The sequence below is a fragment of the Emericellopsis cladophorae genome (genome assembly GCF_022114955.1).
Source record: "Emericellopsis cladophorae strain MUM 19.33 chromosome Unknown NODE_90_length_58644_cov_116_488500, whole genome shotgun sequence".
Taxonomy (NCBI): domain Eukaryota; kingdom Fungi; phylum Ascomycota; class Sordariomycetes; order Hypocreales; family Bionectriaceae; genus Emericellopsis; species Emericellopsis cladophorae.
The window spans coordinates 41586-58644 of NW_026251015.1; the positions used below are offsets into that span (position 1 = coordinate 41586).

Sequence of the window (17059 nt, forward strand, 5' to 3'; positions counted from 1 at the left end):
AACCGCAGGATAAGGAACCTTTTCTAGGAAATTAATATGTCATTCCCAGCGAAAGGGCGGACATCAAGCATTCTTTGTAGAGCGAGAGCGATTAATCCTCCCCGCCATCAGCGCCACTGCACTATCGACAAGTTCGCATCTGTAAAGCTCACTTTCGTTCTTGAGGGCTGCAAATGTCAAAGTCAGTGAGTCACAGTAGGATGATCATAAGGTGCGATCACTTCCATTCATGCCAGCCAGTGCCAGGGCAACCATTGAATTCGCTATGCGTGATGCGTCCCCTACTAAAGCCCATTCTTGCAGGTGCCAATGTCATCATGAGTCTCTCAAGCTATCTCTCCCAACGTCTCATTCCCCAGATATTGGCAGCCCATTCCTAGCCCCTGAAATGGACCTGCCAGTCATTGATGAGCCTCTCAGATGAACCACATTGTGGTCTTCATGAAGGTGCGGATGCCCTTCTCGTCCGGGGTGGCACCCTCAGGCACCTGGCCTCCAAGGGGCAGAAGGGGGGGCGCCTCGGCATTCTTGAGCGAGTCCCCTGTGCCACCAATGGTCTGGCCCTTGGCAATACGGTCCCGTGTGACCTCATGGCCCTTGCCATAGGCCCGGAATCCCTGGCTTGTGGCAACGTTCTCATGTGCTCGAGCCCGATCTGCCGCGAGGTGGGCATAGTAGACGGCTGGGTGCATAGAGACAGGAGTCGTGGAGCGAGCGTACGAGTAGCACTGGTGATAGATCATACGCTGGAGATCATTAGGGGGGCAATTCATCTCATCCTTGATCACATAGTAGTGAACAGGACGAGCCGTGCCTTGGATCGCCTTGTGAGAGTTCAGGTAGAAGTCCCATAGAGATGGATGGGTGACTTCACGCTCAACCAGGAGGCCAGGCTTCGAGTTGCCATTTTGATCACCGCCCTTGTTGCGCTGATCAGGTCCAGGGAAGAAGCGAATATGGTGGCGCTTGGTGGCCACGATGACCGTGAACTTTGGCAAAGGCTTCACGTTGCGTGAAACAAAGAAGTTTCGCATTGCTGCGACCTCCTGATCAAGAACGGCCGCAAACTGGTTCTCGGCCACACCGTCCCGGAAATACATGATATGATCCGGAACGCCGTTGCCATGAGACTGACGCCAGACACCACCCAGCGTGGCCATGAACTTGTCAATGTTCGGGGCCTTGATCATCTCCGTGCGGTAGCCGTTCGATTCAACGGCAGCCCCGTATCGGTTCGCGTCCGCGTCCATGTTCATGGTGAAAGCTGCAATTGAAGCAGTTTCGGACCCGGGTCCCGGATGGCTGATGTCGGCACCAATGATCATGGTTTTACGATTGGGGGGAAAATACGTAGGGCCTTTGCCAAACGGTGAAACTGTGCGAGACGTCGCACCGCCAAGCTTGGCGTTGACCTTCATCGCGACGTTGGAGACATATTGGTCGATCCCGCTCTCCTTCTTGAGATGATCAGCGACCATGCACTGCGACAAGAAGCCGAAACGGCAATCACTATTCTTCTTGATGCGCTCGTATGAAGGGTCGTTCTTGAAACCAACAATGATACACAATAGCTGCGTGTAGCCGCGAGCCTTGGTGATTTCGCCGTGAGCCCATTCAATCGACTTTGCCGTGTCGCGCGCGTTGCCCGGGATCTCCAGAATCATGGGTGGCGTAGGGGCGACCACGCCGTGCTTCTCCAAAATCTGCTTGAACTTTCGCCCAAAGGCATCGAGAGCCTGCTTGGGCACACAGTTGTTGAGGGCGATGAAGCCCCAATTCTTGAGAGGCACTGTGTTGGCCTTCCAGAATTTGATGTTGCCCTGGTCAAGGCGCCATCGACCACCGAATCGAGGCTCCTGCTTGCCGACCTTGAAGTCCACGGAAGGGGGGGCGAGGATGCGGGCCTGAACCTGAGAAAACTGCTGCTCAAATGTGGCACCGTAGTACTTCATCAGGCGGTCGTTGGGGAGGTCGAGCTCCTTGACGCCAAGTTCAATGTCAGCCTTGCGCTGCGGTGGCTTGGTAACCGCAATCTTGATCATGGACTCGGTCTGCTTCGGGGTGAGCTTCAAGTTGTAACGCTGCATCGGCTCGATGTAGCAAAGCTCCATAGGAAACTTGGCGTCTTTGGCAGTCTCCACGAGTGGCAAGTTGGAGTACTTTATTGTGTACCCATACCTGAGTCTGTAGTATTCGGCGATGCTAGTACTCTTTCCGTTGTAATCAAAGTTGACTGTTTTGGCTGTCGCGCCTTCGGGGCCTAGATTTCCCGACTTGTCAAAGCTAATGTCCATGAGGGTATAGACTTTGTCGTCCAAGCTAGCCGGGCGGTTGCGGCAGCGAACTTTGAACTTCAGCTTTCGAAGCTTGCGTAGCTGCTTCATGGCATCTGTCATCTCAATTCCTTGCGGGGTTTTCATTGGCTTCAAGGCTTGGGCCAGTGTTGTTGCTGGATTGAGACCCATGTATTTCTTCGGATCGTTTGCCGCCAGAAAGTAGCAAATCACCTGCTCGAGAGACTCTCCAGAAACCCAAAAGGCTGTGTTGGCAACATCACAGTTCAAGGCCAATCCCACACCGCCCTGGCCAAGGTTGTGGCTCAGGCGGATAGAAGCATAAAGTCCCTTGTGGACTTCTAGAAGCTTGCCATCCACAAGGGGGCGGGACTTTCTTCCAGTGTTGTAGAAATTCTTCTTGATGGACAGCAACTTCTCTGATGGGCCTTGACGCAAGAGATGGTCCACGAAGCTGAGAGCCTCAATAACCTTGGAACTGAAAGAGGTCTTCTTCTCCAGATAGGCTTGAAGAACCGACAGGTTGATCTCTGTGGTGACACGCAAAGCAACGTTGAAGACGGCGCCAGAGCGAGGAGTCTCACCAGCAGGACGCTCGTCTTCATCAAGGTCGACCTTGGCACGGATCTCACCGCGGTCGACTTTCCCAGGCGCCCACGCAAGCTTTTTTCCATCGAACAGCCAAAGCTCCGGCGTGTACGGAGCCAGGATCTGTTGAACGCTGCGGTGCGCCATGATCTTCTTGAAGGGAGTCTTTCGATCTTCCGGAGTAATGATCACCTAAGTTCAATGAGGACTAACACCAAGTCATGGAAATTTGGAGCACTTACATCGTATTGGTAGATTTTCTTTGAGAAATCAAAGGTCTTCATGCGGTACTGGTTGGAACCGACCATGTCTTGAACACCTTCGGTGTTATACTTCTGTCCACGCTCGGTGAACTTATCCGCGTTTCCAGAGATATAGGCCTCAGGGCCAAGCTCGATACGGGTGTTGGTCTTTTTGTCGGCTTGGAGCCGTCCAGGGTCGCTGCCCAGAGCAGGGGGGTAACCAGCTGGTGACTTCCCAGCCGACGGAGCAGGAGAGCCCTGGCGAGAGCTGGTGCCAGACGGCGCTGGTGAGCGGCCACGTTCTGACATGGCGGTATGCTTGAGGCCGATCTGGACTCGGAGTTGCTGGTAAATATGGTCAGTCCCTGTGGAGATAAAGAGTAAAAGGCTGCCGTTCACGGGGAAGTGAATGGTAGGCAGAAGATGGTCAATAGCGAAAGACCATAACAGCGTGGGCTCTGTGGGCAGCCAGCCAGTGCAGAGCTCATGGGTAAGGAATCATGCACGTACAGTAAGGTAGTGATAGTGAGCCACTGGTTAAAAATGGTGATTTGAGTGACTGAGATCAAACGGGTGAGCCGTGTTCAGGTGTTTGAAGTGTTGTAGGAGGCAAGAGGAGTTGTAGTCGGTGGTGATGAAGAATAGGAAGACGAGTCAAGGGAAGAGGGGGAGGGCTTTATACCTACCAGTAGGCAGACTGTAATGCCTGAGGCTTGTAGTGATATGCCAACAGGGTTGTGTGAAGCCTTTCAAGATGAGGAAGGAAGGCGAGCGGTGTGTTGGCGGTCACAAGTGTGAACAGGAAGGAACTCACGCTGGTGCGGCGATGAGAGGACTGAATGCGATTCTGAGGTGGAAGATAGAGCAAAGAGAAAAGAAAACAGAGCCTTGCGTGAATAGGCAAACGTCGTCCGATGTTTGTTCAGGGGGGCAGACGTCAGCGTGAATGCTGCGTGATCAGCCGACTCCTCACCGCTGCTAGAGGGCTACAGTCTCCAGTCCCCAGAACGCTGTACTGTAAGATTCATTTTGCACAGGTATTTCTTCACTGCGAAAAAACTGGAGAGCGTAATTCCGCCATTGTGCTGGGCTTTGATAAGGTGCCTGCGCGTGCTCATCGTTAGGGTACTAGAGACGCGGCTAACCGTAAGATGCGATGCCAAACACATACACGATGGACTCATTTCACTAAAGTACCCAGAGAAGTTCATCTGCCATGCGGAAAGGCTCGCAATGGCTTTCAATAAGCGAGTGTCATGCAAGTCGAGGCAACGAGGTCAAGGGTTCCACAACTGTATTATGCCTCTCTACTAAATAACTGTCTGCAAATGGATTACATGCATCCCTCGCCGGAACGCCCTGTGCAGCTTGTCGAAGTTTGCCTGGGGACTTCCATTGATTTCGTCCCCGTAATGTCAACGCCAGCAATGCAGTGAACACAAAGAGTGCGTGAAGCGGAACCAACGACCCCCTATCCTACATCACACGTCCAAACTATCCTTAGTACGGGTAGCCACCGTACTGAGGCGGCTGAGGCTGCCCATACCCTGTTGGGGGTGCAGGCCAGCCAGGAGGCAGAGCGCCAGGGGGCAGAGCACCTGCGTTGGGCGGGGGAGGGTAGGTCGCGCCAGCAGCCAGAGGCGAGTTCCTATAACCGCCAGAAGCAGACTGGACGCGGCCAAAAGGACTAAGTGGGCGGCTTGCGTATTCACCAGAAGTCTGACGACCATGGCCAGGCGTCTGCTGGCGTGCTTGAGGACCCATCTTAGAGATCCACTCGGATACGGGGGGCAGTGGTGTCTCTCTGAGTATGCTCGTCAATCCCGCCGCGTTCAAAGGCGCGCCATCATAGGTGTGAGCCGGCGGCAGGATGGACAGGATGAATGTAATGTCCCTGTGCAGAGCCGAAGCCTGATTGCGACGCTGCTGGTCCAGACGACGCCCTGCGGCTCCCTTGAGCGGCGACACGCCCCTAGCGAGTCGCTTGGGTGGATTGAGCTCCTCGTCATCGGGCCCAAGCGGCCTTTTGGGCGAGGGCGCAACTTGGACGTAGTGTGGCCTCGGGCTTTCGTACGCCGCCGGCTGCGGGCTGGATCGCATAGACCCGGGTTGCTCAATCGTCGGCAACAGCTGTTTGGGTCGCATCTGGGCAGATTTGGAGATGATCACAGGGGCCGCCACGGGATCAAACTTGTCGGAAGAGTAGCGGGCCGTAAAGTAGCTCAACCGGGGATCGTCGGGGAAAAGCTCCGCAATGCGATCCTCCAACTTGGAGATCTGCGAGAGCTCGCCAAACTGCGATTCATACTTGTGAAAGTAGGCGTACAGCGGCTTCGCCTTGTGGAGGGTCTCGGGTTTGCTAACCAGGCGGTTGACGCATGTTTCGAAAACGACGCGAGCATCTGTGGTTGTTTGTTAGCAACACCCACAAGATCAACTCGGCAGACTTACTCGTAGTATCGTCCTTGCTGTGGAGGAACTTCAGGTACTCTATCATGAAGACCTCGTCATTCGGGAAGAGACGAGCACCGCGCTCAAAGATCTTAGCGCCCACCGGGTCCTTGTATACGACGGACTCCAGCAGTGCTACCGCAACATATACATCGCTTGTGAGCCGACCCTTGTGACGAGCATCGGTGAACACTTTGCGAAGGCCCCCTTCTGTCTGGTTGCCCTTGCCTTGGATCCGACGCATGGCACGTGCCATGGCGATCCACACATAGGAGATGGTGCGCGACAGCAGCTGTGTCTCGGCAGCATAGCCTTTCTGGATGGCCTCAATGCGGAGCTCCGTAGGCGACTTGCGAGGCAGGCCACCCTCTTCCTCGTCGTCGTATTGGTTTTCAGCAGCATCCTCCGACTTTTCCTGGGCTGCTTGCTGCTTGAGCGTAGATACCTCGAGCTTCTCACGTTCCTTGACCTTGTCACCCAACGCGTACAGCGTCCCGAGGACGTCGTCAAGCGGTCTCCGCACAGTTTTGGCAAACTCGACAGTGTCGCCCTCCTTGACGGGATAATTGGCCTCAATGTGGTCGGCATGCTTGAACGCCAGGAGCACACTCTCTGGGTTGGCGGCGATGCCCTGCACAAGCATTTCGGTGGCTGTCTCCTTGTCGTCTTCGCGCACATCATTCTTGAGACACCAGTCGGCTGCATCCAGCCAGATCTCAGGGCAGAAGCGAAGAGCCATCAGGGCCTGTCTGTAACAGTACATGACGCGCTGCTTGAACACCTTGGGCTCGTCGGTGGCAAGCACCAAATGGTCGTCCTTCTCCCAAGCGATCCATTTCTTCCAAATCTCGACTTGTTCCTTGTATTCGACATCACCATCAAAGCCAGGCGCAGGCGGGAGGCGAGGCAATTTGGTTCGTCGGAGGTTGCGCGTGATATTGTCGAGGGCGATGTTGGCGCTCTTGGCCGACATGTAGCCAGGTGAGCGCTCTTGAATGAATTTGCGACCTGTCATCTTGTTGAGACTCATTTCGAACTGATCGTATTCTCTCCACAGCTCGTTCACTTTTGACGTGGGCACGTTGATGGCGCGGTGATAGGCCTTGCGAAGCTGGTCCATCTTTTGCTGATCCTGCCACCCCGTGCCGCCAACCTGACCGGGGCCAGTCTTGAGAAATTGGATATAGTCCGACCAAATGACCCCAGAGTCCTTGTCGACACCAACGCGCTCAATGGTGAACTCGTAAGACTGTGTGATCGTGCGACGGGCCTGGCCTGATGCGTCGTTGCTCAAATCATTGATGCGGCGGATGTAGTCCAGGTAGACAGTCCATAACTTGACGCTGGGGACGAGCCCGAGGCAGCGTTCAAACAGGTGCTCGACAGCGCGGAAATTATCCATGCGAAGTTCCAGTTCGATCCATTCAACCCAGACATCAGCCTAAGGCGGGTCAGTACGAGACGTTGTACATAAGCAAAAGAGGTTCCTTACAGCCTGTGGAAAGACGTTCACGCAGCGGTCATATGCGGCACGCAGAGCTTCATAGTTCTCGCGTCGCGTGTACTCTGCCATGAGCTCTAGCCAGGCGTCCGTGTCGCCTCGGGGATCCTCATTGACACGCGCCTCGAGCAGTTGCACAGGATCTATGCCGGGGATATGCGGCGGCGGTGGCGGCGCTTGTGCTGCTACTGCGTCAGTTGTACTTGGGACGGCCGAAGCACTTCGCGCTGCTTCAGCTGGCTCTCCAGCTTTTTCCTCCGTCGCGGGAGGGATGGGGGCTTGCTGTTGCTGCTCCTGCGCCTGGCCCTGCTCCTGTTCCTGCGCCTGGTCGTCCTTCTTCTCCTCCGCTTCGTCTTCTTCCTCGTCCTCGTCGTCTGATGCCTCCACTATGAAACCGCCGGTCATCTTGGGCTTGCTGGGTGCAGGAGCTGGTTCAGGCACTGCAAAGGCAGCTTGTTCTGGAACTTGATTGGAAGGGTCAAAGGACACAGATTCTGGATCATAGTCTCCTCCGTCATCTGAGCCATCGTCGTCTGCATCACCAGGGGCATGTGGATCTTGCGCAGTATCTTCAATATTCTGCTCGCTATGCTGAGTAGGATCGCCATTTGCGCCCTCGAAACCCTCTTCACCCCATGAAGCATCTTCCGAAGCCATTCTCGCGATACTCAAATGTATGCTGCGATACAAGCGGCTGCGCCAGAGCGCGATGCCTTGCGAGCTCTGAGTTGGCGTCGCAAAATTCGCACGTCGCGGTCGGTGATCACTACGAGGGTATGTCGCGGAGCTGAGGCGCTCGTGCCGGTACTTCGAGATGGCTCAAAAGGCGAGCGGCTTCAATTCGAGGTTTGTGATGAGCAGGGTGAAAAATGACGTGGCAAAAGGTAGATTGGAGTCTTGGAGCTTGGAACATTGGTTCATTGTCGGCCTCTGGCTCGCGGACCTAGGAGGCTGGGCTAAATGGCAGAATTGCAAGATGGGATTAGCGCCATCCTGAGCGGTGTGGATCTTTGCTATGGGTGTGCACGGACCCGGGACGCTCAAGGCTCCCCTGCAACTTGTCGCGTCAAGCAGGTGCAACTACTCAACGCGCTCTAGGTCCCTTCAGGCGCGTCCCACCATCAGCTCAGTTCAAGCTCATGTTCCGGCCAGCTTTCGATTTTGCGGCAAGCTTATGTTGATAAGTTCCGTCTCTCAGGTCCCCAATTTCTTCTTCAACCCTGCATCATATTCTCAAGCCAACATTTGTTTGCCCGTCGTTGTGCGCAAAACAAACCGTGCGAGTCAACCAACCGAACACTCGAAGCCTGCCCCTCTTCATCCATTGTTGAGGCCGACCTTCTGGTTCCACGCCAACAGCCTTCTCTGCGACGTAGGCCTGCAACGACTTCAATCACGCTTTTAGCGAACCTCTCCTCTTCATCCCACGATTCCCCTCACATCGCCAACATGTCCGTCGTCGGTCTTTTGGGTGTCAACATCCTGAACAACCCCGCCAAGTTCACGGACAAGTACGAATTCGAGATCACGTTTGAGTGCCACGAGCAGCTCGAGAAAGGTAAGGCAGCCTGCAACCCGCTGTGAGGCCTTGTTTTGACTGTTGTAGATCTCGAATGGAAGTTGACCTACGTCGGGTCTGCTACTTCGTAAGTTGAGCTACGCACAATCTACACCGCTCTTCTCTAACTGTCGTGCAGTGACCAGTACGACCAAGAACTCGACTCTCTTCTCGTCGGTCCCATCCCTGTCGGCGTCAACAAGTTCATTTTTGAGGCCGACGCGCCCAACACGTCTCGTATCCCCGAGACTGACATTTTGGGCGTTACTGTGGTCCTTTTGACCTGTGCCTACGATGGTCGTGAATTCATCCGTGTCGGCTACTATGTCAACAACGAGTACGACTCCCAGGAGCTGATCGATGAGCCCCCTGCCAAGCCTCTCGTCGATCGCGTCAGGCGCAACGTTCTGGCCGAGAAACCTCGTGTAACCCGCTTCGCCATCAAGTGGTGAGTACCGCACCTTGTGCTTGCGAAATGAAGACTAACAGGCAATCAAGGGACTCCGAGGCATCTGCGCCCGCCGAATTCCCTCCTGAGCAGCCCGAGGCCGATCTCGTCGCCGACGGTGATCAGTACGGCGCTGAGGAAGCCGAGGAGGAGGCTGCTGAGGAGGCCGCTGAGGCCGACATGGACAAGGAGAAGGCCCAGCCTAGTGAGGACTCTGAGATGGGAGGCGTCGAGACGGAGCAGAACGCCAACGAGGACTCCTCCGATGAGGGCAGTGTGGACCTGGAAGACGAGAGTGAGGATGACATTGAGGAGGAAGACGAAGCCGATGGCGCTGCTGGCGCTGCTGGCCATGCTGGTGACGACGCCATGGAGGTCGACGCCACCGACAGCAAGCCTGCTGACAGCACCGCAGGCCCCAAGCCTGTCAGCGTGGCTTCCTAGTTGCCTACTCATGCAAATACCGAAGACGAATTCGTTGAAGCCGGTCCACTGTTAGTGGCCGTAGATCAGTTTATGTTGTACGGTGTTGGGTCATAGATTATGAGGGTTACGACGCGATGACGGATGACAGGGAGGGCCTATGGGAAGCTATCACATGGTTGGCCCCTTAGGATTTGAGAAAGGAATATTCAAAGCCTCGTCATGTTGTGTATCATCCGCTGCTAGCCGTTCATTTCCTCGATTGCGCGCAAGTGTGACAGCGCTTGGTCAGTACGCCCTGCTCTCGAGGCCTGCCAAAGGAGGGATGGGTATTGGCTCACATTCATTCTTGGAGTTCTGGATTCACGGCCTCTTCTACAACAGTCATGGGAGCCCAGGTGGGGTTTCCCGCATGCGAACCACAATGGGCGGCCACGACACCATTTCCCAATCCGACCGCGAGTCTGCGACGCCCAGCTTTGGTCTGTAGAGCGTGCTCAGCCGCAGCCGCAGAGCTGATCCCAACTCCATCGGTGGTCGCCGACGCTGCCTGGCAAGTAGAGTGAGGCGGCTTACGATGGTTGAAAAGGCAGAACATGGGCTGCCTCTGCGCTCCGTGATTCTTCATTTTGTTGCTCATGTCCAGTCTTTGATACTACCTTTACCAGTGCGCGGACAATGAGCTATGGCAGCCCAGCAGGTCAACAACCTCGACAATCTTGTGAGGGCGGTTGAACGGCAGCACGAGCAGTACATCCAAGGTCTCCGTGCCCTTCACGACAACGTGGGCAGTCGCAGGCGAGAGCGCTCAGACACGCAGCACACCGTCAGCGAGGCCTTTTTGTCTCCTGCCAGAGCGCCGACTGGTCCCGTTTTCAGCGATGCTTCGAGCCACCAGGCCATCACGAGGCCAGCAGCGCGGCGGTCGACGCTAGATGCGTCTGAGCGACCTTTGCTAGGACACTTATCCTCCCCGTCGCCTAAGCTCTTCCCAAGTACGTCCCGACTGAGCGATGGGACTTTTCCAGGCCATGACGAGGACCTCAACTTCATCCGTCTCCTGGACAGCACGCCCAACCTTCAGCCCAACAAGCCTACTTCTATCCCGCCTCCCGATGAGACACCCAGAACCACCAAAGCCCTAGCGCCCCTCGCCTTTGCGGATGACATGCTATTGAAACACCTACGCGACTCTGAGTTCTGGGGCGAGACACAACGTTTGCTGGAGGACGTGCTGAAGCGGAGGGAAGAAATTGACACTGCCCAGCCCTTTAGGGACTTCGCGGCGTTTGAGCGAGAAGGCTATCTCAGTGCCACGTTTGAGGTCTACGATGTCGATACCGACGCCAAGGCGACGAAGATAAGCACGGATGTAGATGTTCAGGGCGTCGTCAAGTACGCTGGTGACGGGCCATTCGACATGCAGGATGAGATTGTCGATGCGCCCATGGTGTGGGAATGCATCAAAGACGTGAACCACAAGGGAGACTGTGTAGGCAGGATCACGTATGTTCTCGTTCCCTCCATTCATGAAAGTGTGGCACTCACTGACTGGTAAGAATCGTCCAGGAACCCACGCCGCTGATCATGGCTGCTCTTCACCTCACCATGTCACCTCACTTTGATATGTCCGAGCTCATCCATCACTTTCTCTCTGATGTTCCTCACAGAGGCCGGACGCATGCTTGTCTCCATCGCGCCTTTGAGAAGGATCCTTATCCTCTGACGGCCCCTGTGCCTCAGCCAGCCATCACCACGGCCCGTCTGCGTCAGCGTTCTTTTTTCTTCGCGTTCAAGTACTACACTGTTGTCGGTGACGGTCTTGAGCCAGCACCTTGGCAGCGGTTCGACAAGCGCCCGTCGGACAAACGCACCGGCGATCATGTTGATATTGCCGAGTGCGGTTCCATCCTTGCCCTGTCCCTAGAGGGCGAGCCAACGAAGCCTCTGCGTATCCGCCCTAGAAGGGAGCGTACCAAGGAGGGTTTTCTGTTTGACACGTTCGGGGCATGGCATCTTCTGAGTATTCAAAGCTTTCCCGATGACGAGCACACCGTCCGTGGCGAAGAATTCCAGGAGAAAAGCTTCTACAATGGTCCTTATGCGTTCCTGGACCTGCTGGTCGCAGAATTCCGTGATGCCGGAAAGAGGAACCAGATCCTTCATGAGAGAATCACCAAGCTCATCACGCCTCCTGTACGTGCCGCTTGTTCAGGAGGTTGTTGTGTGCTAACAGTCGCAGACCGATTTCATGTTCGACCGCCGCTTGCGAGATAAACTTCTCTTTGAAGACAAGCACTTTACCTACATTCGACGATACTTTTGGGCCTACAATACTCTCGCAGTCATCAATGCTGGGCTGAAAGCAATGATCGCATCCTACTTTGATTCCTTTACTGATGAATTTTGGGCCGGAACCCATCCTTTGCTGTGGCCCATTCCCTCGTCGTTGACGCCAGAGGCCGCCGATGCCTATCGAGACAAGATGGGCTTGCTGAGAAAGGAACTCGAGAAAGTCGTCAGTGATCTTGGCGAAGTGCTCAACCGGAACGAGCGCACACGCAAGGAAATCGAGAACTTAAGAGACCAGCTGTTCAGCGGTAGCTCCATCAAGGAGAGCAGGCGAGCCATTGATCAGGGCGACAACATTCGGATCTTGACTATGATCAGCATGATCTTCCTCCCACTCACGTTCGTCACGGTAAGTCGACACAAAGTCTCCCTCTCGTATATTGTTGCATGTGCTGACTGCCGGCAGTCCGTCTTTGGGATGACTGACTTTGACATACCCGCCAATGACTGGCGTTTCGCGCTCGTAATGCTTCTCGTATGCGTTCCATTCACCATCCTCATCCTGCTTTTACAGACACGCACCTTCACTGTGGTCCTACGCAAGATCGCGACTCTGTCTAAGAAAGTCGCGGCCTTGCCGGTTTTGTTGTACGCCAGGATGAGGGAACCCAAGGAGGCTGTCCAGGACAACTGGTCCACGGCGCCGGTGGCGGTCAAGCCTACGATGGGCAGGAAGCGCAGGTTGATGGCGTTGGAGGTGGAAAGCAAGGAGAAGGGATTGTGGCCCTGGAACGGTTGGTTTGCTGGCAGAGAGGACGATGCAGTCAAACCATGAAGAGACTGTGTGTGATGCCTGGCGATTCGTGGCAGCGACATGTGCGCCATATCGCATGTGATCTAATTCGGTTCTCTCTGCAGTCCGTTCAATGGAGGGTTCATGTCTGCTTACCACCGTGCACCGGCATTTTCATAGGTCTACGGACCGTCTACCACCGTACGTGTAGTCGTGTACGTAGTATGGTACAATACACATGGTGGTTTGACGTGGTACGAAGTTGAGCCCTTTCAACGAGGGCCAGTCCTCCCATCACGCGGCCCGACATGGCGCGACATTGGCGTACCTGCATGGTAACTGGTGCTGTGGTGCGACTGACTTTTCCGGAATGGGGTGCTGGAAGCATGCCATGATATCGCTGCCAGACACCTCGCCATGTGCTACGATGATTGGGTGCAGGACGCCACGCCTGTGACAGCCTCCATGTCCTTCAAGCTTTGACGCCCCTGATAAGCTCCACGGCCGAGATTGGAGTTAGATTAGAGGATATTCATGATCCCGTGATGCAAGACGCCATCCATCAGGTGAATACCCCCAGAAGGAGGAGACAAAGCCGCGCAAGCATTGCCTCGTGATCCCGGGCATCTGTCTGCGTCATCTACATGGTATCAAACATCATTGTCGAAGGACCAAGACCCCAACCAGTCCTGTGACCAGTCCAGTGACCAGTCCAGTGAACCCAGGGTAGCCTGGATCGCGCAGCCAAGCGCTAAGCGAACCCCTCTTATCGCCTGTGTCATAGCGGCATTCGCGCCCTCCTGCCGCCCCGCAACGTCACCGATTTACCCAAATCGACCACCGAAATCTTGGAATCCGGTCGCCCTTGACTTTCCCTACAGCCAAACTCTGAGCCTCTTACCATCCTCTAAGCCTTGATCAGCTTGACTGTTCCGGTCTTTCTATCTCTGTGCTCCTACAAAGTACATCATATCCAACCTCCCCGCCGGATCTCGCGAGCGTACGCATCGATCATGGCGTCGTCAGCAGCAACTTCCGAAGCAGCGCCGCCGACAGTCGAGACGTCTACTGTCACCGATGAACAGCAGAGCGATGGCTCCAAGTTGAGAACGTTTTTGGGTATCTTAAAAAGGTGAGTGCATGATGCACAGGGCCTTCCTCGGGATGGAAAAGATCACAACGCGCGTTGCGCATGACTTGCGGTCTGCAATGGAAATCGCGATATCGGAGGGCGCATACCCTGCAGGCTCTGTACAAGGCTAACATGCTTCTTCGCATCGCAGATTCATCGGCGTCTCTGACCTCGCTGCCGTTCGATTCTCTCTGCCTTCGCAGCTGCTCGAGCCGACGCCGAATCTCGAGTACTGGAATTACATCGACGCTCCCAACGCCTTCGCTGGCATCGGCACCTCGGACGAGCCGCTTGACCGCATGCTCGAAGTCGTCCGCTTCTGGCTCACAAAGGATCTCAAGTACATAAAGGGCAAGCCTTGCAAGCCATACAACTCGGTACTTGGCGAGTTCTTCCGTGTAAGCAGGCCCGGGCTCAAGGCAATGCGGCACCGCTGACAAAGTACAGTGCAACTGGGAAACCGAAGACAATGCGCCCAGGATCAACACCGCCGCATTTGGCGAGGCCAGTGCAAAAGGTGGACTCTCCGCCCTCAAGTCATCCTCAAAGAGTGACAAGAATGCCTCTGCCGCTTCCCTCACTGTGCCTCAGCACGGCGCGGCCACGCCAGACACGAAGCCCCTGCGCATCTCCTACCTTACGGAGCAGACGTCGCACCACCCGCCCGTGAGCGCTTTTCACGTCAGCTGCCCCGAAAAGGGCATCAGTGCCCGTGGCTTTGACCAGATCACGGCCAAATTCACTGGTACCTCCGTTAGGGTGCTCCCTGGCGAGCACAACATGGGCATCTTCATCACACTCGAGAAGCGCGGTGGCGAGGAATACCAGCTCACCCACCCGCCGGCGCACCTGGGTGGTCTGCTGCGCGGCAGTCTGAGTGTGTCTGTCAGCGAGATGGCGTACATCAAGTGCCCACAGACAAAGATCAAGTGCATCCTGCACTACTACGACGAGGGCTGGACCCGCTCCGTGAACAAAATCGATGGTGTCATCTTCAAGTACGACCCAGAGAATGACGACAAGCATAGGGTGCAGGATGTTCCGGACGAGGATGTTTTGGCTCGTCTGAACGGTCCCTGGAGGGAACGCGTTCACTTCTCTCTCGGGCCCAAGCCATTCGTAAGTGAAACTCCAGCTGCGTGTAAAGCCAAGGCTAACGCGAGAAGAAAAATGTCGCCCCCGAGGACCAGCACACTATCATTGATGTTGCGCCTCTCAACGTCGCCCCCAAGATCCTTCCTCCCGATGAGCAGCAAGCTCCCAACGAGTCTCTCCACTTCTGGTCCGGTGTCACCAACGCTATCCACAACAAGCAATTCTCCCAGGCCACAAACATCAAGCTCGAGCTTGAGGAGGCCCAGCGCGAGAAGGCTCGCGAGCGTGAGCGCACGGGTGCCACCTTCCAGCCAGTTTTCTTTGACCATGCCACTGGCAACGGCGGCCGGCCCGATCTCACAGACAAGGGCCGCGAGGTGCTTGAGCGGGCACAAAGGGGCGAGTGGAGTCTCGAAGGTGTCATTTGAGCGGAGGATTATCTGAAGTGTTTGCTGCGAGCGAGAATAATCTGAGACGACTTTTGCATAGACTACGGAGGGGGGACGAGCTTTGCTGATTAGGTACACACATATAGGTATATCGCCTGGTTGGAATTCGCGACAGCGGCGTTGTGGGCGTTTCGAGGACTGGGTTTGCATACGGCACGGTGACTACTGTGAGAGCGCACACGCGCGAGCTACTGTTATGATGAGTGCGCTGGCTTTTGGTGAACGTGGATTGGTGATTGATGAATGGATTCAGACGTTATTTGTTACAGTATTTGATTTTACATATTATGGTATCGCCTTTCCCAGCCGTATAGTACAAGAGCGGAAATTATTCGTTACAGAGTCATCGTCATTCGCCCCCGTAGCTTTACGCATCGACAAAGTTCTTGATGTTGTTCAACCACCGGACGTACTCCTTCTGCTCCTTGACGTCGACATAGTCGGGCACAAAGACGGCCAGCGCCTGGGTGATGCCCCTCTCCTCGAGGTATCGCTCCATTAGCACCTGCAGGTCATCATCGAGGGTGCCAAAGGGAGGGCCGGGGTAGAGCTCGGCGCGCTTGTGTGTCGCCTCCGGGCCCTCGGCCTTGGCCACCGAGACATCGTCCCAGTAGTGCAGGTTCTCGACCTGGATGTTGCCGTTGGCGGCGGAGGCGTCAATGGTCAGGGCGCCACCCGCCTTGCCGGGCTTCTCGACCAGGATGGAGAGGCTGATGGGGGTCGGGGGCTCGTCGAACTCGTCCTCCTCGCCCTCAATATCCTCCTCTGCGGGAGCAGAGCGAGCGCCACCAGTAGACTGGACGTGCGACTGCTTGTTGGAGTTCTGCATGTTCGTCTCGTCATCAAAGGCCTCTTCGTCCTCGAGGGCGGGATCCTGGCCGTAGGGGTCGTAGCTAGTAATGTCGGCAATGGAGAAGCTGACGGTGATTCTGTAGGAGTCAGCATAGCTCGAAACAGCACTAGACATCACTAGACATCAAAGGACAAAAAATCTTACTTCTCATCGCCAAAGCTGCGGACGAGCTTGACAACTTCCTGTCCGGGAGAGTCAACCAGCTCAAAGGCCGTGTTGGCCAGAAAGTCCTTGACGCTGGCGGGATCCTGCTCATTTGCCTTCATCTCCTCCTCGACCTGGATCTCCGAGTCCAGCTTGGCAGAGAGCTCCTCGTCGGTCTCGCCCTTCTTCTGAGCCCAGCGGCCGATGGATGTGGAGAAGTTGGCGGCCACGGGGCGCGCCATGTAGGACGTAGTCTGCTTGTAGAGGAGCGCGCTGGGACGGGCGGCCATGGCGGAGGAGGCCGCCGTCATGCGGCCGATAGCCCGGGGCGCAGAGCGCGCGACAGTACGGAGAGAGAGCATGATGGCGAGTTGTGTGACTGAAGAAAAGCTTGGATGGGAAAAGGATGAAGAAGGGTGATGTTGAAATTTGCACAAGGGGATGACGGATGGAGCTCTGTCGACGCAGCTTTCTCGAAAATTTGGGGCGGTTGCAGAATGGGGCCAATCGCGACGAGGGGTCCCGGATGGGCAGACAACGCGGGACCACGTGACCTGAGTAAGCATCACGTTCACGTTTCTGATCAGCGATTCGAATAATGAAGTAATTGAATTAATGGCATATTGCGTTGGAAGTATCTGATCAAATAGATTCTGGAAAATCGCCCGCGGGTCCTGCTTTATTCTGGGGGGGGGGGGGGGGGGGGGGGAGGTTTAAAACGCAAAATTGGACCAAACATATAATATTGTGGCCAAGAGGATTACAACGTTAAACAGAGATGTAAATATACATCGCC

At 55.4% G+C, this 17059-nt stretch overlaps 6 protein-coding genes across 6 annotated transcripts; 3 read left to right on the forward strand and 3 right to left on the reverse strand.

Annotated features, from left to right (window-relative positions):
- Positions 1–416: 416 nt before the first annotated feature.
- J7T54_003187 (eukaryotic translation initiation factor 2C) lies at positions 417–3433 on the reverse strand (the record flags this gene model as incomplete). Its single annotated transcript, XM_051510298.1, has 2 exons — positions 417–3074; positions 3125–3433. 2 exons carry the CDS (start codon positions 3431–3433, stop codon positions 417–419), a joined length of 2967 nt encoding a protein of 988 aa, XP_051358798.1.
- A 1191-nt stretch (positions 3434–4624) lies between these two features.
- Positions 4625–7733, reverse strand: J7T54_003188 (mRNA 3'-end-processing protein-like protein; the record flags this gene model as incomplete). Its single annotated transcript, XM_051510299.1, has 3 exons — positions 4625–5526; positions 5576–7016; positions 7068–7733. The coding sequence occupies 3 exons, from the start codon at positions 7731–7733 to the stop codon at positions 4625–4627; spliced, it is 3009 nt and encodes a 1002-aa protein (XP_051358799.1).
- A 792-nt stretch (positions 7734–8525) lies between these two features.
- On the forward strand, positions 8526–9526 carry J7T54_003189 (histone chaperone asf1; the record flags this gene model as incomplete). The annotated part of the gene is made up of 4 exons (XM_051510300.1): positions 8526–8634; positions 8683–8722; positions 8774–9082; positions 9133–9526. The coding sequence occupies 4 exons, from the start codon at positions 8526–8528 to the stop codon at positions 9524–9526; spliced, it is 852 nt and encodes a 283-aa protein (XP_051358800.1).
- A 664-nt stretch (positions 9527–10190) lies between these two features.
- Positions 10191–12632, forward strand: J7T54_003190 (uncharacterized protein; the record flags this gene model as incomplete). Its single annotated transcript, XM_051510302.1, has 4 exons — positions 10191–11011; positions 11065–11701; positions 11748–12206; positions 12264–12632. The coding sequence occupies 4 exons, from the start codon at positions 10191–10193 to the stop codon at positions 12630–12632; spliced, it is 2286 nt and encodes a 761-aa protein (XP_051358801.1).
- Positions 12633–13603: 971 nt separating this feature from the next.
- Positions 13604–15245, forward strand: J7T54_003191 (Oxysterol-binding protein-like protein-like protein; the record flags this gene model as incomplete). Its single annotated transcript, XM_051510303.1, has 4 exons — positions 13604–13722; positions 13874–14120; positions 14170–14841; positions 14889–15245. The coding sequence occupies 4 exons, from the start codon at positions 13604–13606 to the stop codon at positions 15243–15245; spliced, it is 1395 nt and encodes a 464-aa protein (XP_051358802.1).
- A 388-nt stretch (positions 15246–15633) lies between these two features.
- Positions 15634–16625, reverse strand: J7T54_003192 (Mitochondrial acidic protein mam33; the record flags this gene model as incomplete). Its single annotated transcript, XM_051510304.1, has 2 exons — positions 15634–16195; positions 16264–16625. The coding sequence occupies 2 exons, from the start codon at positions 16623–16625 to the stop codon at positions 15634–15636; spliced, it is 924 nt and encodes a 307-aa protein (XP_051358803.1).
- Between the last annotated feature and the right edge of the window lie 434 nt (positions 16626–17059).